This window comes from Aspergillus wentii (assembly GCF_001890725.1).
Source record: "Aspergillus wentii DTO 134E9 unplaced genomic scaffold ASPWEscaffold_1, whole genome shotgun sequence".
Lineage (NCBI taxonomy): Eukaryota > Fungi > Ascomycota > Eurotiomycetes > Eurotiales > Aspergillaceae > Aspergillus > Aspergillus wentii.
In genome coordinates this window covers 1261960-1286772 of record NW_024467832.1, presented here as the reverse complement: position 1 = coordinate 1286772, position 24813 = coordinate 1261960, and the positions used below count along the sequence as shown (strand labels likewise).

At 49.0% G+C, this 24813-nt stretch overlaps 11 protein-coding genes across 11 annotated transcripts; 4 read left to right on the top strand and 7 right to left on the bottom strand.

Annotated features, from left to right (window-relative positions):
* Positions 1-1007: 1007 nt before the first annotated feature.
* ASPWEDRAFT_166552 (asparagine synthetase domain-containing protein) lies at positions 1008-2865 on the bottom strand (the record flags this gene model as incomplete). Its single annotated transcript, XM_040830014.1, has 2 exons — positions 1008-2087; positions 2140-2865. 2 exons carry the CDS (start codon positions 2863-2865, stop codon positions 1008-1010), a joined length of 1806 nt encoding a protein of 601 aa, XP_040694161.1.
* A 183-nt stretch (positions 2866-3048) lies between these two features.
* On the top strand, positions 3049-5820 carry ASPWEDRAFT_33898 (guanine nucleotide exchange factor VPS9). Its single transcript, XM_040833889.1, has 5 exons — positions 3049-4645; positions 4695-4772; positions 4826-5001; positions 5053-5705; positions 5754-5820. Exons 1-5 carry the CDS (start codon positions 3256-3258, stop codon positions 5797-5799), a joined length of 2343 nt encoding a protein of 780 aa, XP_040694160.1. The 5' UTR covers positions 3049-3255; the 3' UTR covers positions 5800-5820.
* A 369-nt stretch (positions 5821-6189) lies between these two features.
* On the bottom strand, positions 6190-7028 carry ASPWEDRAFT_33896 (uncharacterized protein). Its single transcript, XM_040833888.1, has one exon. The coding sequence runs from the start codon at positions 6719-6721 to the stop codon at positions 6425-6427; it is 297 nt and encodes a 98-aa protein (XP_040694159.1). The 5' UTR covers positions 6722-7028; the 3' UTR covers positions 6190-6424.
* ASPWEDRAFT_33894 (uncharacterized protein) lies at positions 6982-7490 on the bottom strand. Its single transcript, XM_040833887.1, has 2 exons — positions 7084-7490; positions 6982-7031 (listed from the first exon to the last, which is right to left on the bottom strand). Exon 1 carries the CDS (start codon positions 7346-7348, stop codon positions 7124-7126), a length of 225 nt encoding a protein of 74 aa, XP_040694158.1. The 5' UTR covers positions 7349-7490; the 3' UTR covers positions 6982-7031; positions 7084-7123.
* A 721-nt stretch (positions 7491-8211) lies between these two features.
* On the bottom strand, positions 8212-8419 carry ASPWEDRAFT_166549 (uncharacterized protein; the record flags this gene model as incomplete). The annotated part of the gene is made up of 2 exons (XM_040830013.1): positions 8212-8333; positions 8383-8419. The coding sequence occupies 2 exons, from the start codon at positions 8417-8419 to the stop codon at positions 8212-8214; spliced, it is 159 nt and encodes a 52-aa protein (XP_040694157.1).
* A 912-nt stretch (positions 8420-9331) lies between these two features.
* ASPWEDRAFT_166548 (uncharacterized protein) lies at positions 9332-9975 on the top strand (the record flags this gene model as incomplete). The annotated part of the gene is made up of 2 exons (XM_040830012.1): positions 9332-9453; positions 9504-9975. 2 exons carry the CDS (start codon positions 9332-9334, stop codon positions 9973-9975), a joined length of 594 nt encoding a protein of 197 aa, XP_040694156.1.
* An 847-nt stretch (positions 9976-10822) lies between these two features.
* ASPWEDRAFT_47305 (VIT1/CCC1 transporter family protein) lies at positions 10823-11854 on the top strand (the record flags this gene model as incomplete). Its single annotated transcript, XM_040836939.1, has 3 exons — positions 10823-10892; positions 10977-11292; positions 11347-11854. 3 exons carry the CDS (start codon positions 10823-10825, stop codon positions 11852-11854), a joined length of 894 nt encoding a protein of 297 aa, XP_040694155.1.
* Positions 11855-12050: 196 nt separating this feature from the next.
* On the bottom strand, positions 12051-12632 carry ASPWEDRAFT_100481 (DUF4202 domain-containing protein; the record flags this gene model as incomplete). Its single annotated transcript, XM_040827308.1, has 1 exon — positions 12051-12632. One exon carries the CDS (start codon positions 12630-12632, stop codon positions 12051-12053), a length of 582 nt encoding a protein of 193 aa, XP_040694154.1.
* A 945-nt stretch (positions 12633-13577) lies between these two features.
* ASPWEDRAFT_33889 (uncharacterized protein) lies at positions 13578-14575 on the bottom strand. The gene has a single exon (XM_040833886.1). It carries the CDS (start codon positions 14426-14428, stop codon positions 13736-13738), a length of 693 nt encoding a protein of 230 aa, XP_040694153.1. The 5' UTR covers positions 14429-14575; the 3' UTR covers positions 13578-13735.
* Positions 14576-16629: 2054 nt separating this feature from the next.
* Positions 16630-19318, bottom strand: ASPWEDRAFT_22649 (putative C6 transcription factor; the record flags this gene model as incomplete). Its single annotated transcript, XM_040832366.1, has 4 exons — positions 16630-17710; positions 17772-18534; positions 18590-19088; positions 19172-19318. 4 exons carry the CDS (start codon positions 19316-19318, stop codon positions 16630-16632), a joined length of 2490 nt encoding a protein of 829 aa, XP_040694152.1.
* Positions 19319-21694: 2376 nt separating this feature from the next.
* On the top strand, positions 21695-23700 carry ASPWEDRAFT_166544 (Zn(II)2Cys6 transcription factor; the record flags this gene model as incomplete). Its single annotated transcript, XM_040830011.1, has 3 exons — positions 21695-22083; positions 22136-22741; positions 22815-23700. 3 exons carry the CDS (start codon positions 21695-21697, stop codon positions 23698-23700), a joined length of 1881 nt encoding a protein of 626 aa, XP_040694151.1.
* Positions 23701-24813: the final 1113 nt, after the last annotated feature.

Genomic DNA, 24813 nt, shown 5'->3' with positions numbered 1-24813 from the left:
GCGCGGATTTTGAGTGTAGGGTGCTTCATTTCGTTCTTCTCTTCTTGCTGAATAGGCCGGTTCTGATGTCTCCTGTCTTGTCGAGACGGACGGGATTGACTCGTGGCTATGCTAATTCTTGTTTCTTTTCTTCTTTGCTCCTCCGCCTCCTGCTGGAGTGTAGCTTTTAGTTATCTTGTCTTTCCTAAAAGAGACTGTTACATTTATTACATTTTACACTTTCCATCACATCTACTCCACTTCGTAGTCGTATCAACTTTATCTAGACCTTGGTCGAACCATGGAAGCACGTAAACTATGTTGTATACTTGTGCTGAATAATTGACTTGGTCCTCATGTTGCAATTGATTTCAAATCAACTTTCTATATTCAAAGGTATCATTATTAAACCGCTCAGACTTGCCTTTTCATACCGTCATCAACCAAACCCCTTGACTCCCCTGATTACTCTTGTCAGCGCCACACATCACCCGACCCCGTCCACCCAGAGCATTCATGACAAATCTCCCTTCCAAACACACCGGCCTTAGGCCAACCCCTCTATACCGGCAGGACACAGTCCACGAAGTCACGTTCCTGATGTCACCCGTACCCACCACCATAGCGGTAACCATGTCTATCGCAGAAACACCACTTGTCTCTCTCGTTCCGTGAAGTGGAGCAGGGAGCAGATCAAGGAAAGTGTAAATCCCGCAAGACGATGGCTATTACTCCACGTATGGCGAGACAACATAGGTATGATGATCATCAGAAACAAGAAACCAGGACATGGATGCCCAGAAACGGATAAAGGCAAAAGGTTCAAGTAGTTTGGGAGAAAAAAATGCCTCACTCGTGTAGATCAGGGAAAGATAAGGGGAGGCAGAAGACAAAGTTGGAGATGTTCAAAGAGGCGGTTTCGGAAGTATCTGATTCAGTTTTGTCATCACCGCTGGTTTTTTTTTCTTTGGGATATGTATGTGTTTTGAGTAGATTGGTAAGAAATTGCTGTGAAACACAATGTTCATTCAGCTCAACACTTCTGTTCCTTTTACTCTACCCTTTTCCATCTTAGCTGTTCTGGAGCCAAATTGTATGGCGCGCTTCTTTTCTCGCGCCACGTTCGTCATTCCAAGTTTCAGAGCCACCAAACGAAGGGCTTTCTTCTCTGAATCAATTCCTGTTTCCTTAAATTCGGTCTCATGATCGCTGGAATCAGATGATTCAAGAACCCCAAATCCACACTTCTCCCACACGGGAGCTTGGAGCACCCATGCCACAAACTCTTCATCCAAGTATGGATATCGTGCCTCACGACCCCAGTTTGAAAGAATTCGATCGTCACGGCCTAGATTCCGTTTCCCTAAGCGGCTGACATCGAGGTTGATTTCATCAATGAGGCCTTCAAACCCACTGCGCGAGAATGCGATACCATGTCTGCCGTATCCCGCAAAAAGCTCGTCTGCTCCAAGGCCAGACAAAAGGACTCTAGCAGATGTCGTATATGGTATCGGCTGGCTCTCACCTGCGCCGATTTCAGATGCTACTCCCTGCCCGCGCGATGCGAAGTATAATGCACATGCGATGGATAGGTCCATCTCGGTGTTGTGGGGTCTCATTAAGCGTTTTACCTGATCCCGATGTGCGCAAGTCTCCACATACGGTATGTCTATAGCAACAAACCGCCAGTTGCGACCGGGGCAGACTTTTTCGAGTTCTGCAAACGCTGCACGACCAGTCATGCGGTCGGGACAGCTTTCATAGACTGACTGAACTGACTTCGCTGTCTTGTCTTTGCCCGCTGCCGCTGCCGCAGCGACACGTGGGTTCTCAAAGGCAACATTGAGAAGGTCGATCGTTTCGCTGCTTGGTAGAATGTCATGAGAAAGTCTGGCGAGTAAAGTGCAATCAAGACCCCCAGAGAACAGCACGGCGACTTTTGCATCGCGCCCTTTCGTATAATTAGGGGGCTCTGGTACGTTTTGAATTCTCAGTTTGAGCGACTGGTGAAGCCTAAGCTCGAGCTCGCTGACACATGGGGATTCTGTGTTCAATGGTGGAGGATTTCCTTGCGGAACAGCTTTATTCATATGAGGAATAGGAGTTTTCTGTATCAACGTTCAGTGACTGTATCTTGTGGGCGAGGAAACATGCACATACGAGATGTCCTGCCGGCGAGTCCTGCTGACACCAAGGGAGAGTTTGAATATTGTAAATATTATTCTGGACATCTCCTGCTGTAGCTATCGCCACTGAAGTATCCTGTGAGAACGTATTTCCAAGGTCAATCATATACACCCCCTCCGTATCAACCTCCTCGAAGTGAGTTGAAAACGTGCCGTCACAGACGCTGCAAATCTTCAAAGTCCTCGCCTCATCTAGGCCTTGGAGGAGAGAACGCCTCCCAAGACAGTCCCTGCTAAAGAATAATCTTGAGTTGAATGCATCATAGAACACAAAGGAGAAGGGTCCCGAAATGCTACTGATAACATCCGCGAGTCTCTGGACAGCGTTCCTACGGTCAGTTGTCTCTGGATCTCCAGCAGTAGAAAGAGGCTTCACAGCCTGGAGTAATAATTGGAAGATGTGTTCGGTGTCATTATCCCGAACCTGTGTACCTGCTACCTTCCAGGCTTCTCCATTCCAGCACAGCACAGACTGGCTTTCACCGTCCACAAGAGGCTGGGAGTGCACATAATCTCCCCTGAGTGACAACACAGTTGAGACAAAAGTAAGATAGACAGAGTCACAGTCTTTATTATTTATTCCCCACTGAACAGTGTGGACTCGGAGACTGTCTGGTCCTCGCGTCCGTAGTAAACAGCATGTCTCCTCAGTAGGAAGCACTGGTCCAGTTGTGCTCAAGGAGAAAAAGATCCCACACATGGCAGCACAATAGCTGCCAGAAAGCCGTATTCAAATATAACGATGGGATGAATTGGAGACGATTGCTGTTGCTGTTGAGATCGTGTTTCTCTTTCTTTCCTCTCCGTGCCGATGGGCCGGAGCCCGGGGCAACGATGATCCCGCCGGGCCCCCTCTAGTGGGCTGTCATCGCAGCTGTCATGGGTGCAATTCATGACATTCTTTTGAACTATTTTCAATCAGAGGTAAATCCAGACAATTACTCGTTGGTTCATTGTCTGGCTCCGCAGCGGCCAAATCGCAGCATCTCCCTGCCTGGTCTTCCTCATGATGTTCCGTGCCCCCGTCTGAACTCATTGCCTCCTACTCCACCGACTTTCCTCTGATCGTTGGCGTGCATGCGGATAGCTTATGTCTGCCACAGGACCATCAGATTCCCCGGCTCCCAGTGGACAGGGGGATGTCCAACCGATTCCTCTAGATGAGGGGAAGCAAGAAGAGCAGCAAGTGACCTCAACTGGTCCTGAGCCAGCTGCGGGGATGCCGAATGCTCCCTCAGCCTTGCAGGAAAATCCACAAAATATACAAATGGACAACATGAAAGAGGAAGCTCAAGATGAATCGCAAGTCCCTGCGACAGGGTCTTCGGAAGCAACACCTGCCGATACATCGGATTCGACACCTACTCAGACGTCTCTTCCGGGACGAATGAAAGGACTATCGATTTCGACCAACGTGTCAGAGCGTCCCACATCATCCAGCACCGATGCGCCTCCGCCACCTCCAGAAAAGGATGAAGCATACCTCAACCCGAATGTCAAATCTGCGCCCCCTTCACAATCGCCTGTCAACCCTCCCTCCGAATGGACCGAGAAAGAGCTACCCGAAGTTCCGGCGAGCAATGAGAATGAGAAAAGCAAAGGCACACAAGGTGGTGAAGGCGGTCGAGATGACGACTCTCAACCAGAAATTCAGAGTATCATGGAGCAGTTTAGAGACCCTGCGCGCAGTAGTGGACAGGAGGAGATCATGTCACCTCGGCTAGAGCTGGCTGAGCAGTTCCTTGGTGGCCAAAATCATTTCCCACCACGTCAGTCGAGCCTCGATGCTACTAAGGCAGCAGATGCCGGCTCACATGCCCCCAATCCCCCGGCGCCTGCAGAACCATCATCTCCTCCCGGAAAGCAACCTGCGCCTGCCCCTAGACCTCTACAACGAAGTGCCACAAGCGAAGAGCCGATGCTGACCCGGCGGTCATCAACATCGACAGTGCCTCCCCCGCCAGAGCCCGAGCCCGACCAACCATTCGATTTCCATCGGTTTTTGGAACAACTGCGGCACCGCACCGCAGACCCCGTGGCCAAGTTTCTGCGCTCATTTCTTCATGAGTTCGGGAAGAGACAGTGGATGGCCCATGAACAGGTCAAGATCATCAGCGACTTTTTGGTCTTCATCACCAACAAGATGGCCATGTGCGAGGTCTGGAGGGATGTATCAGACAGTGAGTTCGATAACGCCAAAGAAGGCATGGAGAAACTTGTAATGAACAGACTGTATTCGCAAACATTTTCTCCAGCCATCCCAGGACCCCCAACAATCCCACGGAGTGCCAGTAGAAGTAGACGGAGAGAAATGGAGAGACTCCATGGACCATGGAGGCGAGGTCAACACCAAGAAGATATTGAGCGGGATGATGTTCTGGCGCAGAAAATGGGAATATACAGCTGGGTGAAAGAAGGACATCTCGATATTCCACCCGTGGGCTCCGGTGGGACTCGATTCTTGAATCTAGCCCAACAAGGTGGGTGTATAGAAGTGTACTGTTCGATATATATTCTGACAAGTGACAGAGCTCTTGAAGATTAACGGGTATCGGGCACCTCGTGATAAAGTGATTTGTATTTTGAATTGCTGCAAGGTCATCTTTGGTGAGTGACTACTCTCTTTCTGAGTGTACCGCCTGGCTAACAGTTTATTTCAGGTTTGCTGCGCAATACGAAGAAGGCCGATACGTCGGCAGATTCCTTTGTGCCTCTCTTGATCTACGTGGTGCTGCAAGCCAACCCTGACCATTTGGTATCCAATATTCAGTATATTCTTCGGTTTCGCAATCAGGACAAACTTGGAGGAGAAGCTGGTTACTATTTGTCGTCATTGGTAGGTGCTTTGTTTGAAAGGTTAATAAGTGACGAATCTAATTGGCATTAGGCCGGAGCCATCCAGTTTATTGAGACGCTCGACCGAACCAGCTTGACCGTGAGCGATGACGAGTTTGAGCGCAATGTTGAGGCAGCAGTCTCGGCGATCGCAGAGCGAAACCGCCAACGTGAGTCCTTGGAGCAGAAGAAGGCCGAGCGCTCTACTGCTAGAGCATCAGAAACTACGCCACGAAGTTCTACTGAAGGAGGGCAACGGAATGCGGGACGGAAAGAGGCGCCGCAATCCAGCGATGAGGAGAGTGCCCCTGTCGCTGGGCTCCTGCGGACGATTCAAAAGCCATTGACAACGATTGGAAGGATATTCTCTGACGAGCCAGACTCGCCGCAAGAACGGTCGATGCAGCCCGTCGTGACCCCACAGCCCGGGGCACCCCCTCGATTGACTCCCAACGTGTATCAGCCTCCGCGCAACAGTGGTGAGGAGCGACGGTCAGGGGAGGGACCCCGCAATGGTGCCCAGCAACATTTGGCACGAGTTCTTGATGCGCAGGATGCTGCAGCACGACAAGCCAGTGCGGAGGACGCAGAGGCGCGAAGGATCCAACGAGCCGAGCATAACGATGTGGTGGAGACGCTGTCCAATATGTTCCCCAACCTTGATCGAGATGTGATTGAGGATGTAGTCAAGATCAAAGAAGGACGGTGAGTGTGATTAGTATTGATGAGTAAAATAATTGCTGACTTTTATAGGGTTGGGTTGGCTGTGGACGCGTGCCTTGCTCTGAGTGCCGAATAAAGGGGTAAGGGTATTGAGGAAATGGATATGGATAGATCATAATACATTATATGGCTATAGTGCGGAATAGTAATTAGTGATAAGAACATTCTTGCATTTCATCTTCCATACTTTAACTAGTATCTACTGAGTAGACATACCCCTGTCAAATGATGCCTTGATAATAAGGCACGATGAATCACATGACTAACACACCCCTTGCCAGTTCTCCAGCCAATAACAGCACGATCCATACCTCGCCTACGAGTAGCGCCATTCCAGGCCCCCACCCGGCCATATATAACCTTCCCCTTCCCTCCACCCTTTGGACTTTTTCTTCTTCTTTTCTTCATACTTACCTTGTTTGGGTGACTGCGATCAAGAAGGCGGTTCACCACGGATTGGGCCCTGCATTGCACAGCGCGGCGGAACAGTCCGTTCAACGGCCTTCGGGTCATTGACAGGCGTATTCTTTGGCACTCTTCCTTCGGGATACTTTTATCTTTTCATCATTTCTTCGCCTTGCGTGGGGGTATGGAGAAGAGATTCCAAGTAGTCTTTTCTTAAAGTAGAGATTTTATTAAACAATGCATTATGATACTGTACATTTTTCTATTATTTCCCGTTTGTGTCACTTTATGTCTGTTTATGCACCTCCCTCTCTCTTAGCATATTCCTCTTCCATCCTCTCTTCGTACAACCGCTCCGCTTCATCTTTGCTCAACGGCCGATCGCTCTCAGCATTCTGCAGCACATCCGCAATCAATCCAGACGAATATCCCGGCGCGGTAACAGTGCCTCCTGTTCCGGTGCCCAGTACACGACCGCTCTCGTTGGTTTCAATGGAGGAGAGGGCATCGAGGGATGCGTAGCCTGCAGACCCGGTTGGACGAGTCTCAGGTTGGTTGTCGCGGTCAGAGGTGGTAGGGACTTGGTGAGGCATTTTGGATGTGTGTGTAGTGTGAATATTGGTCTGGTGAGGTTAAAGGATGTGTTTTTATGTGGAATTAGAAGAGAAACGTGAGCGTGAATATTCAGTCTTCAAGGGCAAGTGGCTCTAAATAAAAGCGACGATATTGAGTCATCGAATGATCATGTGGCGGTGCTGTGGCGAGTGCTACGTCATTATTCTGCACAGCCACAGTATACATAGATGTCCACGAGAGTATGGAGTAACGAAAGTATCAATCAGATGTTGAATCTGACGATCCAACCAAGTCAGTATGTGGAATATGGCTGGCTCTCCAAACCCTAGGCAAGTCTGCCTTTTCTCCGCCATATCTAGAAGAGACTACTGACGTGAAAAGACTGCCCATCGCACAATAAACCAGTGCGTTGATATATCTCAATTCCTCCGCAGATAGAGCCTCTTCATCAGTCTGTCAACTTCTGCGTCTAGATAAACCTCACGCTGCTGCTGGGATGCACATGCGATTTTCATGGCTGCCTCGTAACTTGTTAAATTGGAAAACTCTTTGATAACCTGCACGGCAATCACATGGAGTACCTTGGCTGTATCATAGGTGCGCTTTTCCTTTTCCCATGAGGCTACATCATTTGCCAAGCCCATTTGGACTAGCAGCAAACAGAGACATCTAGAAAATTTAGGATGAATGTAATCCACTGTGATGCGGTGCTAAACCTGGTACTTGCAAGAACGAACTTAGGCTAGTTAGTTTTAATGCTTATAAACCCAATGAATATCTACTCACGGAAAAGCAATATCAGAGCCGAGACGTATCAAGCTTCTCGCGGATCTCTTCATCTATGTCTTTGTTTTTGACGGTGGATCTATCTTGACCCTAATGGCCAGGCATGAATGACCACCATAGAATATTGGGAGATGAACGATGTCAGCTTGGTAAGAGGCAATCCATGCCATATTGTTGATCCTACCCCTGACTGTCAGTACAGTGGAATATAATCCAGGACAATTGGATTAACCGCATGCAGCCTAATTTTTGTATTGACGATAAATCGTCTAGGACAGCACTACAAGCCAGAATCGACGAGACAGTTTAACAATGCGAAGAGCTGGATTGAGCCACTGACACCACCACTGGAAGAGAGGCAATCAACGAATTGGTCCGTTTTTTCGACAAGCCCCAGCGGAGAGCAAATTATAAAACTTTGGACGAGTCTTTTGCCTACCGGAATCGGCTAAGCCTGGATAAATGCATATGGGAAACACAGTCACGCCAGTTTCAACCCCCGATGCCAGCTCTTTCCGGGCGATTTTAGCAAGAGACTTGTCCGAGCTGGCCGATACCTGGGCGAGAGTGTCATCAGCAAAGTACTCGAGTAACGTCTTGCTGACCTCCATCACCAATGCCCAGTATTTGCTCTGACGACTGCAGAGGATCCTACTATTCCATGGAAGGCAGGCAGTGGCAGGGGAGATATCAAATCCATGGTCACTATGCTGGGTGTGTGTTATGAGTGTATGGTTGAGGCCAATGCGAGGGAGGAGAGGTATTCGAGGTCACCGTCCAAGGGATCGTAGAAGTACTTGACTGGGAACTGGTGCTGCTGATTCTCAGGAGAGGAGAGGCTCTCTGTTCGACATTAGTAGGGACTAAGAGATAAAAATTATACAAGATACACCTTTGACGAACCGTTGTGTGGAGTTGGTGATGGTCATTTTGCCGTCTGGATGGGAACAAGAGAACCTGATAGGCTATAAACAGTGTTAAATATTCATAGACCATGATTCGAGAATATTACATTGCAGTGACTCAAGGGATATAACCGATATCATCAGTATCACTTTTTGAGCTCTTTGCAGTCTCTTAAATTTCGTGATCCCATGCTGTGTGACAAGCGTTGATACATTCTCTATGTTGTAGAGTCCCAAAAAGGAAAGGTCGATGCCTCGTATTCTGTGGCTGCCAAGCCATTTCTCCAGCTTCTTCTTTTCTTCTCCTTCTTCTCTTCGACCACTGCGAGGAGCAGGTAAGTCTCATCTTCAAGTATCCTATTCTCGACAGCCTATGCTAACATTTATCTTGCCCATCAGTCGCATCTTAGGTCTATTCTCGACATATCCTCGTAATTGACAGCCGATCATCCCAACTTGATCTCCAGTCCTAACCCACGGAAAAAGTCGATATGGGTCTCAAAAAGCCCCCATCTATCCCGTGAATACGAGATCAAAAGAGCCTCAGGCCCTACGCCAGTCTACTTCTGGTCGAGGATCTTCATTACTTCATGAACCACCTCTTATTTTAGGAAGCCATGTCTCCATCCATGGTCTGAATACGAAGATGCTGCCTATTTGGGGGGTCTTTGTGGGTTAACAAACTCATCCTGATTGCTTCAATGTCCTTTGAGTTTGATTAACTGTTGATGCTAGCCAGCTCATAATCTTGGATGGCTGAAGACAAGAGAAAAGTTTCTCATGGATTGGTGCGGTTTAAAACGTGGCTATCGCCCAGGTCAATGGAGTCCTCACCAGCATCCATTATCCTCTCTTTATATCTTCGGATCTGTCACTCCTTAATACACACTATTAATCATTAATATCATCTTAAGATAATTCGTCTTAACCGTCAAAATGCAGTACAAGACTCTTTCCTTTCTCTTCCTCTCGGCCACTGCCCTGGCCGCGCCTGAACTTCAGAAGAAGGACGCGGCCGATGATGCCTACGAGAGCCTGATGGGCTCGCTCAACAGCATGTAGGTTGCAAGCTCTCTTCAACTGTATCACCAATCTCACACTATAGCAGGCAAACCGACACCGAGGTCATGGGATTCGCCACAGCCTTTAGTGGCATGACCGACTTCGAGATGCCTACCAACATGCCCACCGACATGCCCGCCATGCCCACGGGTGTGTCCTTGGACCTGCCTCCCAGCTCTATCCAGTCGGTGCTGGCGACTGCCGTTCCTGCTTCGTTCCTGTCACAGATGGCCAACCCCTCTGCTCAATCGTCCCTGGTCAGCGAGATCCAGAACGGCCACTTCCCTTCCTGGTACAAGGATCTTCCCGGCGATGTCAAGACCTACCTTTCGACTCACTATGCCACCGGCGCCATGCAGACTGGTGCTGGCGCGACCACCACTGGCGGATCTGCCCAGTCCACCTCTGGCTCTAACTCTGACTCGACTTCGACTGGAGGTGCTCCTGCTGCTACCGGTGCTGTTGCTGCTAGTCTGGCGGGTGCAGCTGGTATCTTGGGTCTTGCTGTTATACTCTAAGCAGATTCAATGCTCTTCTGCTTGTGCCTGGCATCAATTAGTTATACAGTGGATATAATCAATAATAATGCCATGTCTAGCCCTACCTATTACCTACTATGTACATAAAGTACGTAAGGCGCCCCACCAACGCAGTGGAGAAAAGCTATCGTGATTTAGGATTAGGATTAGAAATGGATGATGTTCTGGAATCGCAAAGATCAGGGAAAAAAAAATCCCCAACAGTCCAAAAGCCAACAGCAAATCAGCATGGCCAGATAACCAATCCGGTCGTAATCCCTGGTTACATCCCCGACTCCGAGACCGACGAAATGGGAAATCCGACGTACACCGAATGTATTACACCAAGACAAAGAGCTGCTAAAAGTACCTTGACGATAGCTCCAACCACTCACAGCGCACATAAAACCAATCAACCCTGCACTGGCCCAATGATCATCCATGGAATGACTCCATCCAAACGCAGGAAGGCGATTCAGTGATGTTGTTTTGCAGTTCTGGAAGGCCAAGGGAGGGCCGATCACCGCGTGCTGACTATTGCCGCGGCCGTGATTGGCTGGAGAGCAACCAAGGGCAAAAAAAAGTCGATGAACAGAGCTTGAAATGCAGATTTTTGATGGATGAGAAGGAGACTGGCTGTCTTATAAATAGTGTAGGTTGCTTGGAGAGTGCTCGATGGTCGTTCATCTTCGATCTTCATTATTATCTATCTCTGTTGAAGGCGTTGGTAGAAGTAGCTCTTTTACTTCCGTATTGACGTCAGTTTTATACTTGCTTGCCACTATACAGCCAAACAATCAAATTTACAATCTTCCTATTCTGGTCATTCTGATCTATTCCCATAACCATGGCGCTTCTTTTCCTCAAGCAGAAAATCTTCCCAGACACAGGGAAGAAAACCAAGTCCAATGGATACGGTCCGTCCATCAGATCTATAAGACATACAACAACAGCAGCATCAAACTGACGGACTTGACCAGGGAAACCTCTTTTAGTGGCAGATGACGACTATTCCAACCAAGACGTCGAAGCTCAACGATCATACAGCACGTTCGGTGCTTCTTGTCCCTCTTCTGACGTCGACTCGGAAAGCACCGTGGCCAGCAGTACCAGCAGTACTCGGCAGCGCGTTGACCCGCGCATTGTGTCTGATGCTATCCTGGGTCTCTCGGATGGTTTGACGGTTCCATTTGCCCTCAGTGCTGGGCTTTCAGCACTGGGAAACACCAAGGTTGTCGTGCTGGGTGGTCTCGCAGAGCTGGCAGCCGGTGCTCTATCCATGGGACTGGGTGGATATGTAGGAGCTAAGAGTGAAGCGTAAGTCTTTCATTTGAAGACAAGTATCAGATAAGTATATCTAACCACTCACAGTGAATCCTACGAAACCACTGTCCGAGAAACAAAAGACCTCATCGAAACCTCACCCGCCGAAACCAGCGCCATCGTCCGCGAAACCTTCATCCACCACGGCATCCCCGAAGACGTAATCGCCCAGATCAACGCCTCCCTGCATGCCTCGCACGACCGTCTGCTCGAGTTCCTCATCACCTTCTACCACAAAGAGGCAGAGCCGGACTGCAACCAGGCCTGGATCTCGGCCATCACACTTGCCCTGGGCTATTTCGTCGGTGGATTCATCCCGCTCATCCCGTACTTTATTGTGGATAAGGTCATTGCGGCGCTGTACTGGAGTATTGGGGTCATGGCGGTCACGTTGCTGGTGTTTGGGTATATCAAGACTTGCATTGTGCGTGGATGGTCGGGACGAGAGAATATCATGGCGGGCATCTCGGGGGGAATCCAGATGTGTTTCGTCGGTGGTGTTGCGGCTGGTGCGGCCATTGGTCTGGTCCGATTGATTGGGACTGGCGATGCCTGATTGATCTGATGGTGAAGGAAGAAAGAAGAAAAAGTCTCCATGATATCCATGATATCCCATAGATGGGACGGGTTGGCGTTGAGGGAGTCATCCTCGTTCCTTGATCCATAATCCCCAATAATGAATAACGAATAATGAACCATATACACCTCTTCCTCTCAACTGATATACACTTTCTTTAATAATTATATCTAAATCAACTCAAAGCCTTCCCAACCAACCCCTTCGCCCTCTCCGACATCTCAATCCCCAACGCCAACTCATGCCCTTTCTCCGACATCTTCGCCCACGTCTTCTGCAAAATCCCAATCACCTTCTCCTCCTCATACCCCCTCTCAAACTCCTCAAACTGATCATCCAAAAACACCAAGCACGCCACATCCTCCAACACCTGCGTCTCCTCCTCCCCCTTCTTCAGATCCTCCTTGCGCACCAACGCGCCCACCCTCCCCGCCTCGCTCGCAGAGTACCCGCTCTCCACGCACATCTGCTCGACCAGTTCCGCCTGTCGCCGCGCCAGGTATCCGCGCCACGAGTAGTAGCCTACTTTGCCGGCCGGGTACGAGCTGCGAGGGACTTCCCAGCGTTTGAGGTGTTGGGCGCGGACGGCGAGTTGGAGGGTCTCCGAGGCGTCTGGGGATCGCTTTTGGAGGTATTTGGTCATTTTTTGGGCGTAGTGCAGTTCGTAAGGGATTGGGGTGTTGTTGATGGTGGTGATGGTGGGGTCTTGGGCGTGGGCTTCGTCGATTAGACGGAGCGCGGTTTCGAATTTGGTCATTGTGATGGTGTTTTTGTCTGATGGTAGGTGGTGTGCTTGAAGATGGGTTTGGGATGGGCGGAAGTCCATGTCATGGCGTCAATCAAATACAAATCCCAGGATTGGTCCCGCTGGCCCCGCTCCGAATGCCCCGCGGCAGAAGATGCGCAGTGAAGATAGTAGATAGCTGTAGTAGATAGTATGTATATCAATTGATTGGTGTAAAGTACAAATATAACAGTGCAAACGACAATAAGGTATCATTCGTGGTCTTTTCATCTATTCAATTTATGTCTTTTCATGGACACATGTGTCCCATGCCCTCAGCATCGTCGATGCCGCCAGTAGCTTTTCCACACCACTGCAAAAGTAAATCGAAACACCCACAGACACTCGCTGGGCGTTTTCTCCCCCAGTTGCCCACTTGATAAAATATTTCCCACCGTCTCTTGGTTCAAGATCGATGGTATAAAGTGCACCCTTTTCGAGTCATCCACCAGGGTGACAGAAGTGGATGACCGCGAGTCCGAAGCACGACGAAAAATAAAATAAAAGAAAGAAACAAGAAACAAAAAAACATCGACAGAAAACCCATTACAGCTGTGAACATCCCTTCTAGCATTTGCAAGATGAGACTGAAAAAACAAAATCAAAACGAGATAAAAAAGGGAAGAATCGAATCGCAAACCTTTCCGCAACTGATTAGAGCTCCCACCATAAACGCCTTCCGATTGATAAAGCCGGGTATATCCAGCACCGTGATGCAAAATGTACGGAGAATAATAAATCGATCAAGGGCAAGATCACGGGGCATCTGCTGTCAGGTACGTGTATGCGTAGTATCATGCAACGCATAACCACGAATCCCACGCCTTGCCCTCATTATGAACCCTCAAACCCTATGCATGAAAAAAATTGAAAAAAAGAACCCGTTTTTGTTCCGTCGATCCCTCGCATCTGTCGTCATCTGGCCCCAATTCCAAACATCCCAACTCCATAGCTCCCGCCCCTTTCAGGCAAGGGAGTAGACACTTTCGGGACGTGATCCTTTTCGGACAGAAAACCAAGGCCATCAGCAAGCTAGAAAACCAAGGTGCAGCTCCTCTCCACCGCAAAAGGCATTGTCATACCTTCTTCCGTTTCTTCTTTCCAACTCCCTCGCTATTCGAGTAAAATGCGCTTTCGTCATCGTCGTCCGCGTAGCCTTCACCGTAGCCAACAAAGCTGCTATCGTCATAATGCCTCTTGCGCCCGCGACTTGGTCGAGTACGCTCCGGTTCCGTGGGGACTGGTGTTCCATTCGGCTGACTGCCTGCTCGAGCGCCACTCGGAGGTGCTGATGGCTTCTTCCCAGTATCACCAGCGCCTGCATGCTTCGACGGCTTTTCGTGACCCAGCACATCTTCCCAGTAGTCATTGTTTGGCACCGTACCGGGTTCCATCTTCATCGCCTTCATCTGCAACTTCTGCAGAGCCGAATCCATATCAGCAACCTTGATCTGCTTCCCAAAGACCTTCTGGTTTTGCCATTCCTCTTCAGGCCACAAGGTCATATGCCGCAAACTGCCTGGCGCAGCCGGTTCGGTCTTGACAGGCTTATTTCTTCCTGCTAGCCCGAGACCTTTTAGCTTTCCTTCGTAGGACTTTCTCAGTCGGTTGATCTTCTCTCCTGTAACTGGGTCCATTCTGGCAACCGATTTCGCAATCGGGCCTAACCCGTATAATGAGACGAGGTCCATAGTTGGGTCCGGGCCAGTAGCAATATGGGCTATGAAGTCATAGAGCAGAGTGTTAACATAATCAATCCTGCAAAACATGGAACAGAAGCACGTTGTGGTGCAACAGCCGCAGCCGCAGTAAGGATTGATATTGGGGAGCTCTTACAGCTTTTGCCAAGATGGAAGGCCGACGTGAACTCCTTCTGGAGGGATTCTAAACTGTAGTCAGACGATGCAGCCGCATTCTTGTCAATTTCCATGGCGTCTCCATCCTTTTCCGCCGCTTGCTGATCATTCCTATCTGCAAAATCGCGAATTCCGGTTTCAGCATCGAGTCCTCCTCCTGGCTGCCGTTCATGATCTGTTCGCCTGTGTTCCGCCTGCTGTGTAGACGCCGCCGCACTCACATCCCCGGTAGATGCAGCTCCTTCCTGCATGCCAACGCCAAAGGGCTTCTCCGTGCGCTCAGAGTCGTCTGCCGATGTCGTCCCCAAGTGGCCGCTCACGCTGCTAGCGGGGGTAGGAAACGAATTCGTCGCACTTACGGTCTGTTGCTGAGAGACTTGGGCCGACATTGGGACAGAGGAAGGTGGTGAAGAGATGTTTGTGGATTGTGTCGTCGCCTGGCCGGGTGATTGCGAGGATGTGAAGTTGGAGGCATAGTTCTGAGTGCTTACCGACATCAACGGTGGAGATGCCGGTGTCTGGGGAATCTGATCCGGCGAGATAGAGAGCAGATGGTTCTCTTTTAGAGTACCGGTGGCGGCGGGAGAAGAAGGTGAAGGAGGTCCTACTTGGAATGACGCTGAGGAGGCGTGAGACATGGAGTCCTGGGGGAAAGGAGAGAAGGCAGATGTCAGTGCCAAGGTCGAGCAAAGACCAAATGCCGCAGCGACCACAAGAGATCTCGATCGTAGATCTTCAACCCGAGGGCTGACCAGGGCCGTTGAGGGGAGGGCAGGGTGGGAGTACGCCGGTCGAGGTTTGCTCAAGCGGACGAGCAAGACGTTCCACGACCGTCTAAAAGTCACACATTCCAATGAGCCGACACTGAGCCTGATACAAGTGTCGAGCAACTGTGGTTTCGATGGACTGGACTGGGCTGGACGGGGCTGACGGGAGGGAGAGTGAGTGGAGGATGATGGGTGGCGGGTGGTGAAGAGCGATGCCCTTTGATTCCTCACTGGCGGACGCTTTCTGAGATTGGATGACGGCGAAAAGCCCAGACGCGCACGTGACCCGCGCGCCTTTTTCGTGCCCGCGCCTGTTCTTTTTGTTCGACGATGTTCTTTGTTTTTTATTCCGAAAAGGAGATACTCCTGAGATAATGAATATGTGATACTAGTATATGATTACAATATTCTATAATTATGGAATAAAAAAAAAGTCTCTCTCATTGTCATGTGAGTCCCCAGCCCTTCAAAGCCTAATCACTCAAGGTTGACTCGAGAAATACCAAAAAGGCAAGATGGGCCGGATAGATCACATAATCATGTGTTCACCATCGCCCTCAGCAGTCAGATTGTGACGAAAGGCTTTATTTTTCTTTATCAGTTTTCTCTATTTTTATTTCCGTTCATCTTACCAGATGCTGTCTCATGCTCAAGTGCCCCTGAGGTACCTGACTGGCAGGGAATCTATCACTCACCAGCCCTAATGTGACTTGCAGCTGAAACTCGAAGTAATGCCCTCGCTCCAATAGTGTCTGATTGAAACCGCCTCAACCGTAGCATCACTTTAATTAATATATGTGTTATGTATGTGGCACGTGGGCCTTGCATCTGGATATTGCTTGGGTGTGCATCTTGGACGGTATATGCCAGTCGGCGTTTGTGCTGCTGGGAATTCTCCTATTTTACTCCGTACTTGAAACAGCAGAGGTTGAACTGGATCTTGTATTTGATATATCATTTTGGTTTTTCCTTTCACTAAATATACTCCCTATTGAGTGCCTCCTCACTAGGAATTGACACTACTATTGTGTTCTATAGAAACCCCACCCTTCATTGATTGTTCCGCGAGGATACAAGGGGGTTGTATTGTACCTCCCTATTCTTTCCCAATGTGTTAGATCAAAAATTGTATTGTTTAATGTAGCCCAAAAAAGAAAAAAATGACGAAGACAGGCTTCCGAAAAACGCCGAGCCCACATAACTCATAAGCGAACTCGCTGCTGCCACGCATAGATAGATTGCGGGTATATTAGATTTGCAAATGGGGAATCAGAATTGGATAGAACAAAAGTACAAAAGTTCGTCATGGCTGCACGCGATCCAAGCACCTCAGAGAGGTGATGAAAATCATGACTGATAGAATGTTGCTGACTCGCGCACAAGCTGAGCTGATACATCAGGGATGTTTTCCTCCAACGATGCCATCAACTCAATTTGTTCTTGTTGGCTAAGAGTTCGTCCACGCCATGATGGAACGGGATATGCCTCATTGAAGTACTGTGAATATTGATCACCGATTGAACTCACCCACTGCATGGGATCAACGGCTGCATCGACATACGCTAGGTGACTAGAAGTAGTGGAGGCGAGTGTGAAATTGGGGTCCCAGCCTTGTAGACCCGGAACAACCGAGGGAAATGCATTATATGGCGTCGCTGGATCGACCTGTATGTCTGAATAGGCGATAGCTGGTGCGTCGTATGACTGCGAGGTGAATGGAGTCGGTGTGGAGTTAGAAATGTTCGATTTCTGAGAGTTGGACTCAGGGGACCACGATGGATATTGCATGGCTTTGTGAGACTCGGAGGTTGGCGCCGTTATTTGAGACAAGGGAGAAGTTGGATCTGCGGAATGTCCTCTTGAAATCGTGCCGGCCGACACATTTTCGGAAATTGATGGAATTCCAGCCCGAATATTCGGCGAATGGAATGATGTTGTGGTGCTCGAAGGGCTGGACATCGAGGGTGGGGACGTGACATCCTGAGAGGAAGTCGGTGTGGGGTGACTCGAGGCATGGTTCGAGGGCGAGTGTACCACAAACGATTCGTCAGAACCGTATGCTTTGAGGCAAGCAGTGACAAGGCTTCTATAAAGAAGCAGAGCTGATTCAACTCCAGGCCATCTTTTCGCAGCATGCACGACCACCTCCAACGCAACCTCGAGGTGGCCCTGAACCTCGTCTATAGGATGGTTTTGACGAATCTCAGGATATGAAAGGGACCAGAGTATAGTATTCAGCGCCATAAAGAGGGACTGCGTGAAAATCCAGGTCAAGTCCACCGAGCCTGTGATAACTTGCTCTCGTTGCATCGCAACATTGAAAACAGACGCTTCGTAGCATTTCTCTGCTGCACTGACCGAGGGCTCGGGCACCTGGGGAGATGGTCGAAACATGAAAACGATGATGGTGTTTCGCCTGCCGTGGAACCTGTGGGAACAGAAATATTGGTCAGCAATCTAATCAAAATCATCAGTACCAGCGTGCTTACCATTTCTCACTCAAGCCGCTACCGCCGTCATTCTTCGGGCAGGTAGCCACCCAATTATCAAGTTTAGCCAGCATTTGTGAGAACCATGGATCTTGATCATCCACTGGAGTCTCTCGTTTGTTCAAATAGAGCGTTGTTCTGACTTCTGCTTGTAACAAGCGCATCTTCAAGAAGTGAATTGCAATACACTTGGGCAGTATCGGCTTTCCTTCAGGCGAGACACCCTCTGGCGTGATATAGCGATCATCGACCAGCTCGAAAAACTTGACATTGATATGGTCATGGCTGACAGAGAAACAACTCGGACGACCAAGACTATGCGAAAGGCCAAACTCCATGGACATGACAATCCAAAATAGCCTCCTGCGCATATCTAATTCCAGAGGATTCAGGGTTCCGCCACTGGGCGACTTGGTGATTGTGGCTTCTTCCGTCAGTCCTAAGTCCTGACACAATTTGACCGCCGTCCCGACAACCCAGTATGCTGCTGTTCTCGTAGGGGTAAGCATAGAGTATTGAGCAATCAAAGCAAGGCATTGTAAAGCTCTTAAATCCATTTGTTTGAGCGAAGGTTCCAGGTAAGGAAGCGCAGCGAGGTAATAACTGTCCGCTAAGCCCGCATATTCAGTGCTCAGTTTTTGCATGCTGATGGCGATGACCATTCGGAGTTGGAAGTTCTGACAAGGGTCGTCGGAGCCATTGAACACATCCTCTACATCCTGACGAAATGTGTGCTCGTGCAAGGTTGGAAGCATTGCTTGTGCTAGACAATAAAGTAAGCGAGAAGCAGAACCATGGGTTCGTGATGAACAGCCTACCTTTAGCCACGAAGAGATCGATGAGTCGGTACGTCAAATTTCGTGGAGGCAGATTGGGTTGAGGAATCGAACTAATCATAGGGTAAACCTTTGATGTCGGCTTGGAGCTTTCTTGCACAAATGCCGCTTTGATTTCATGTGCAGTCAATTCGGGGACGACATCTTTGATACTCTTTGAATCGGTGTTTTGTTTCGCCATCTCCATGACCAAGCGAGTCATTGCAATCCCACTCGACGGTCCCAAGTATCTAGCCTCATCATTTTCTTTGAATCGAATGCGACCCGCCCCGCGCACCATCAGTTCTGCGTCTGCTGAGTGCTGGATTTCTTTCTCGACTTCTGCCAGTTCATTCTCTAATGCACGGGCTTTCTCACGAAGCGAAACGATGTATGTTCTTGGGATGGTGCTCTTTTTGGCGGAATCGTAGTATACGCATTTTGCATTGCTGCGCTCGCAAGGAGCGCATCGTGGGATACCAGGGTCACATCTAGATTTACGCTGATTGAATTGTCAATCAAAAGACTCGAACACTGATGGTAAATGAGGGGCGGTGAAGTCCCTAGAGACAAAGACCGACATACCTGTCTGCACCTTGTGCAAGCAGTCAATGTGTGCGCAATACGACCATCGGGAGAATCCACCGAGTGCTGCGAAGCTCTGGAAGGTGGCTGTTCCCATGGATTTGTAAAATAAGGTGGTGACTGAGACGAATTTAACCGGGTCGCCATGTCTGTAAGATGACTTGGATAAACGAACTCCAAAGCTCGGACGACCGTAGATTATCTGTCACTGGACAAGGAAAAATCACGCCCCCTCCAAGTGACCATGCAAGTGCATACGACCTGTCACTATTCGAAAATAATTGGGTCCAAATCAGCCTCTGAAGTACACGCGATTGGTACACGGGAAAGACATCCGACGAGACGGCACGGTTGACATGATCTTTGACGGCAGATAATATTCAGGGTAGTGCAAGGAGGCGTAAGCGGTCGCAGAGCCCAGCGCAAAGCATTCGTTCGCACGACCCAGAAGTCTTTGGCAAATCTGCGATGGTTTGATCCATCCAGATTTTTTAAAGATGGCGATAAAAAAAAAAAAAAGGTAATAATAATGACGATACTGTAGAAAAATGGATTGGAATACGGCAGTTTGTACTACCCAAGGTTGAGGAGAGAAAAGGCGGATCGGAAAGAGGGGCGACAGTGGAAAAGAACTGACTTACAGTCACCAAAGACAGCCTCGGCCCAGATTGAAGATCGACCACTAAACTGATGTATACGCAGCTGCCCACGAAAAAAATTTAAAGATCAACGATCTAAGGATTTTACAGAGTGGACTCTTGGTGTCGGTCACAGGGGGATGATGGTTGGGAAATATGCAGAGCCCAGAATATTCTCTCTTTTTCTATGTAAGGTTGTAAGATAAAATGTTGGTTTGTTATGGTACTGTGTACTCTGTATGTCGACTGTGTGCGTTGATTAGTAGGGGCCAGAGTGATATCATCCATTCAGTCTTTCAGTCCCAAGAAAGAGTCCCCTGTAATTCAGAATTCTTTGTGGAAAATTCACGAGACACAAATCCTCGAGTGTACTACCCTTTGAATGCCTGCTGTAGCAACACGATTGGCTGCGAGCCCCAGGCCGAGTGTTGTAAGTATGAAGGCATCCATGGATTCCTGTGGAACTTGGCCAGCATCTTTATAGTATTGGCCTCGGGCAGTATGTCACCATTCCGAATGACTCCATCATCGACCCTAAGCCTGGTGGCAGTCAGACAAGCCCCCCAGTAGTCCGTAATGGTATGCAATACCATTGTGCAAAACGCTCTTGGAGTTGGAGGAGGGGATCTTGGTCGTTGACAAAGCGATCGTGCAACTTGCTTGGCGATCCTTCGATATAAACTCAGGAGTACATATAAGATTAAGATCCCTTGAATTCTATTTCATTAGCCACCAGTTCACAATAATGGTAGTGAATAATAGAGTAGACAATAATGTCAATTCAGAGCAGGAGGAATGTTGGACAGACTCGTTCTGTCGATCATTCATGTAGATCAAACACGGTACCATGGGCGCCCGACTAGATCACGACACATGATGAGCATAATCCCACGAATTGTATCTTGATCTTCAAATGGATTCGATAACCGGAATTAGAAGACTCAATAATCATAAATAATCTGACGGACTGAGAACCACAGATCTTTGGTCTTTGTCGGTTGACAGATCGAGCGTGTCAGCGTGGGGTGTGTGCGTGGAAGAGAGCGAGTGGGTGTCCAGTGAGGGGGGAAAAGCTAAAGTAAGCGGGAGCTCGACACCTACGAAGAGCGAGAGCCCCGAAGGCTGGGCCAGTTGCCTCTTCGCACGACACCAGCTTCAACGGCCCTGCTTGAGAGAACTGCAGGCTAATGAACTAGTTGACTGCTTCATAAATCGGACGTTATATCGGTGACTCGCATTTCTCTGGTTGAATTAATCTTTTTTATTTTTTTTTTCTTCGCCTCCGAAGCTGCTATTGGCCTGACATGGCTTTCTGCTTGCTCGCATGCTGACATTGCCCCAACTTGTTCCTCCACTCTTTTCCCTCTGTCCCTGAAATCGCCGCGATACCCCCCCGGACACCTGATCGTTGATATCGCATATCTTTTCTGATAGGCTCGTAGGCTTTCCCGCCTTGTCCAGTTGGTGAGTGGTCGCATCATTGCCCCTTTCTCCCCACCAGACAGGTTCTGTAAGATGAGCTTTACTTCAACAACCTTGCCCCCTCTTCCCATCCTCTGCTTTGTGGAAGAGCCTCGAGAGGCCATCATGATATTTCCATAAATTTTTTTTCAGCTACTACGACATTTTTTGGGTCCATGAGGCAGTCTATCGACTAACTACTTTGGTTTATGCAGGTCCTCGAGGATTTGCGCTGTCAACTCGAGAGCCTAAATCTTTCGAACTGGACCCTTTTTTGTTTATTACATAATCCAGCGACTGAGGATACTTTTCTCTCTCCAAGGTACATGGCTGCTCTTTTGAATGCTACGGCATATGTCCTCGCGGTAGCTACAGGGTATAGCACGCGTGCTGACTTGCTGCATAGATAACATGAAACAATAATATGTCCGCCACTTCGTTTCTGGATAGTCCGCTACTCAAAGTTAGTCGGCCAGTTGCCGCATGCTCAAGATGTCGAACAGCAAAGATCAAATGTGATGGCAAGCTACCTGCTTGCTCGGCTTGTGAAAGAGTAGGGAAAGCAAACACCTGCTCTGGGGCCAGTGATGAATTTGCCAAGGGCAAGGAAAGAAGCTATGTTGCTTCTTTGGAAGGTTACTGCGAAAGACTCGAGAAAAAGATCGCTAGTCTCCATCGCCATCAACAAACTTTATCTGTAGATGGGGCAGGGGTTGCCCATGAGAGTTCCATCACATCAGTGTCAGCAACAGACCAGGAGCACCACAAGGAGGTGTCTGATATTGACGACCTGGTTGGAGACTTTGGCTTCCTGTTTGTTGACTTCTTCCGCTTTGCCTTTTCACCCTACTAATATTTCCCTCAGGTCTGTCAATGCCACCTCGCGAGACTTTCATGGAATTACTTCTAGCACTTCGTTTGCCAACCTATTACTGTCTGTTTCCGTTGTTGAGACACTGCCACCATTGCCTACACGCCCGTTACCTCCGCGTCATGAAGCAACACCGATTCTGCAGTACTACTTTGACAACATCTTCACTCAAATGCCCTTTTTCGTTGAGACAAGCTTCTGGACGTCGGTAGATGCTGTCTACCAATCTGGGGGGCGTTTCGCGAAACCCTTTGACCACTGGATACTGCGCATGGTGTTAGCTACTGCCTATGCTTCACTCTCTCGCCAAAGCGGGGACAGTAACCATCAACGGGCATTGTCCCTATTATCCGGGGCAATGCAATATTCCGAAGATGTCCTCCACCCTGGGTCTATCCCTGGTATTCAAGCGATCCTGCTGCTAGCTCAGTATTCTCTGGTTGATCCAATGCGCTTCCGCACTTGGTACTTGATTGGAATGGCCGTCAGAGTCATGATGGATTTGGGCTTACACCAGGAGCCCCCTTCAGAAGTCCTGACAAGCACCGATCGACAGGACATTCGTCGAAAGGTTTTCCATTGCATATACTCCCTGGATAGGTTTGTCTACCTTCCGTTTTGCCACTGAAAACTTTAAGCCCTAGTTTGCGAGGTATCTAACTTGAGAACACAGAGGTGTTAGCACTGCATTAGGGCGAACCTTTTCCTTTTCCGACGCCTCCGTTAATGTCGCTATACCCACTCTTTCTTCGTCAGGCTCCTCCTTGAAAGAACACAATCACGTTTTCTTCCGCAGCCCAGGGCCTGCTCTACATTTGGTCAGAATCCGCCAAATTCTTTCGGGGGCGTACCGAGAAATGTATTTTGACGGACGCGAGCCATCTACGCAACCTGTGACAGAGACCTGGGTCCTGTGTTCGAAAGCCCAGGAGTGGTTTGATAACGCCCCCAAGGATGTCCCACACTATTTTCCAACCCTATATAGACTGGAGCTTTTGTACACGACTATCATTCTGCTTTCCCCATCCCATAGATACCCTACAATATGCGACTTTAACAAGGCTCTTCTGTTCAATCGCTGCATGGATTACATAGGCCAGCTCCATCAGACCCTGGAAAACACCAATCTTTTACCCTTCATGACGTTCCTTGATATACAACGGGCGTATCAGGTTGGCCAATGCTTTATTGAGATTTTGACCCAAGACTATGACATTGTATTGGGCCCTTCAACGCCTGCACCGCCCCCCATGCCTTATGGCGCTCCAGACCCGCCCTTCCTTGGCGATGATGATCGGATCAATTGCCATGCACGCGTGATTCGATGCATAACTTGCATTCAAGATCTCCTCCAATACTGCGCGCGAAGGTGGGAACTGCGCGGTCTTTTGGAGCAGTTTGAGCAAACTTCAACGTCTATCCGGAAGCGGTTGATGCAGACATCGATGGTGTACCTTCCTGGGCCTGGTGCCTATTTGACTGGGCCACCACCTACTACTGTACTACCGACCACAGGGAGTGGATACCCTGGGTTTGAGCCTGGGAACTATGGAGCTTAAGGAGACCCCATATGGAGTACACCGTGATGTGTCACCCTTTGTTGTTATTTGTGAGACGGAAACACATGATATTAGAATCTGACCTAATGAATCGATCTTGTCTTGTCCGTGATACAACTATGGGCCTTGTCCCTGTACGATATGATTGAGTGGCCATTGGAGCATGGGGGCCACCATTGCGCCTACAGCAAGAGCAGTCAGTTATTTTGGCGACGAGCGCACTGAGTCAGTCAGTGTCAAATAATGGGTCTTGACTCCTGATTCCCGGAAACCGACAATAATAATGGGGCCAGTAAATTGGCGTTTAAGTGTGGCAAATAACCCCGTTGCTCCATATCACGGACAGGGGGCCAGGGGATAGCAAACTGGTTGCTGAATTGCTGTTGCCTTCGGGGAATTACTCAATCACAACACCACGTGAACTGGCCAGTATTTTTGCTACCAGGGAATAATAATAGTAAAAAAGCAAAGTCGGAGCAATTATGATCGCATGGAGAAGGTAGGTTATCTACCATGATTCCAAAGATCACATCGCGACTACAATGCGATGACATAACATTTTGCATATCACAGGGCTGGCGGTGGTTGCCCGTTGCCTGGATTATTCAATTTTCAGGGTCACAACACGATGAAATGATGACAACATTCAGGTTTCCGCCGACTCCAACAAATTATTATGGGTCAAGCGAGAACAAAAAAAAAAAAAAAAAAAATAGGGAAAAAAAAATCTTTAGACTTCAACTACTAAGGTACTACGACCTTAGCACTGAGAACTCATGGTACGCGACCATGGGACACGGCCAGTCTACCAGCGCGGGAATCTTTTTTCGCGGCGCAGTCTGGGTTTCATTGACGTCAAGCTGATGCGGACTTGGATGATCCCTTCATCCTCTCACTGTTCCATCAACCAACAGGGCCGTGAAAATCCCGGCCTCAAAGCGGCAATGGACGATGGACAACAAGGCCGGAGTTGCGCCAAGCTTTAGTCTGGGACCCGCGCGAGGATCGGCAGCCACCATGCTTGATGGACCTCTTGCGATGAGCCAACGAGAACAGATGGCGATCGGAAATTGATCTCGACCCTCTTCTGAAGCCCAGACGGCTCTGAGTCTG

What these genes read in the sequence shown, in the direction of transcription:
- ASPWEDRAFT_33894 (XM_040833887.1), bottom strand. Translation starts at nt 7,348, where the DNA reads ATGGGCTTGGCAAATGATGTAGCCTCATGGGAAAAGGAAAAGCGCACC.
- ASPWEDRAFT_33898 (XM_040833889.1), top strand. Translation starts at nt 3,256, where the DNA reads ATGTCTGCCACAGGACCATCAGATTCCCCGGCTCCCAGTGGACAGGGG. An exon ending in TTGCTGCAAGGTCATCTTTG is followed by an intron (nt 4,773 to 4,825) that starts GTGAGTGACTAC and finishes AGTTTATTTCAG; the next exon opens with GTTTGCTGCGCAATACGAAG. An exon ending in GTCAAGATCAAAGAAGGACG is followed by an intron (nt 5,706 to 5,753) that starts GTGAGTGTGATT and finishes TGACTTTTATAG; the next exon opens with GGTTGGGTTGGCTGTGGACG.
- ASPWEDRAFT_33889 (XM_040833886.1), bottom strand. Translation starts at nt 14,428, where the DNA reads ATGTTTTGCAGGATTGATTATGTTAACACTCTGCTCTATGACTTCATA.
- ASPWEDRAFT_33896 (XM_040833888.1), bottom strand. Translation starts at nt 6,721, where the DNA reads ATGCCTCACCAAGTCCCTACCACCTCTGACCGCGACAACCAACCTGAG.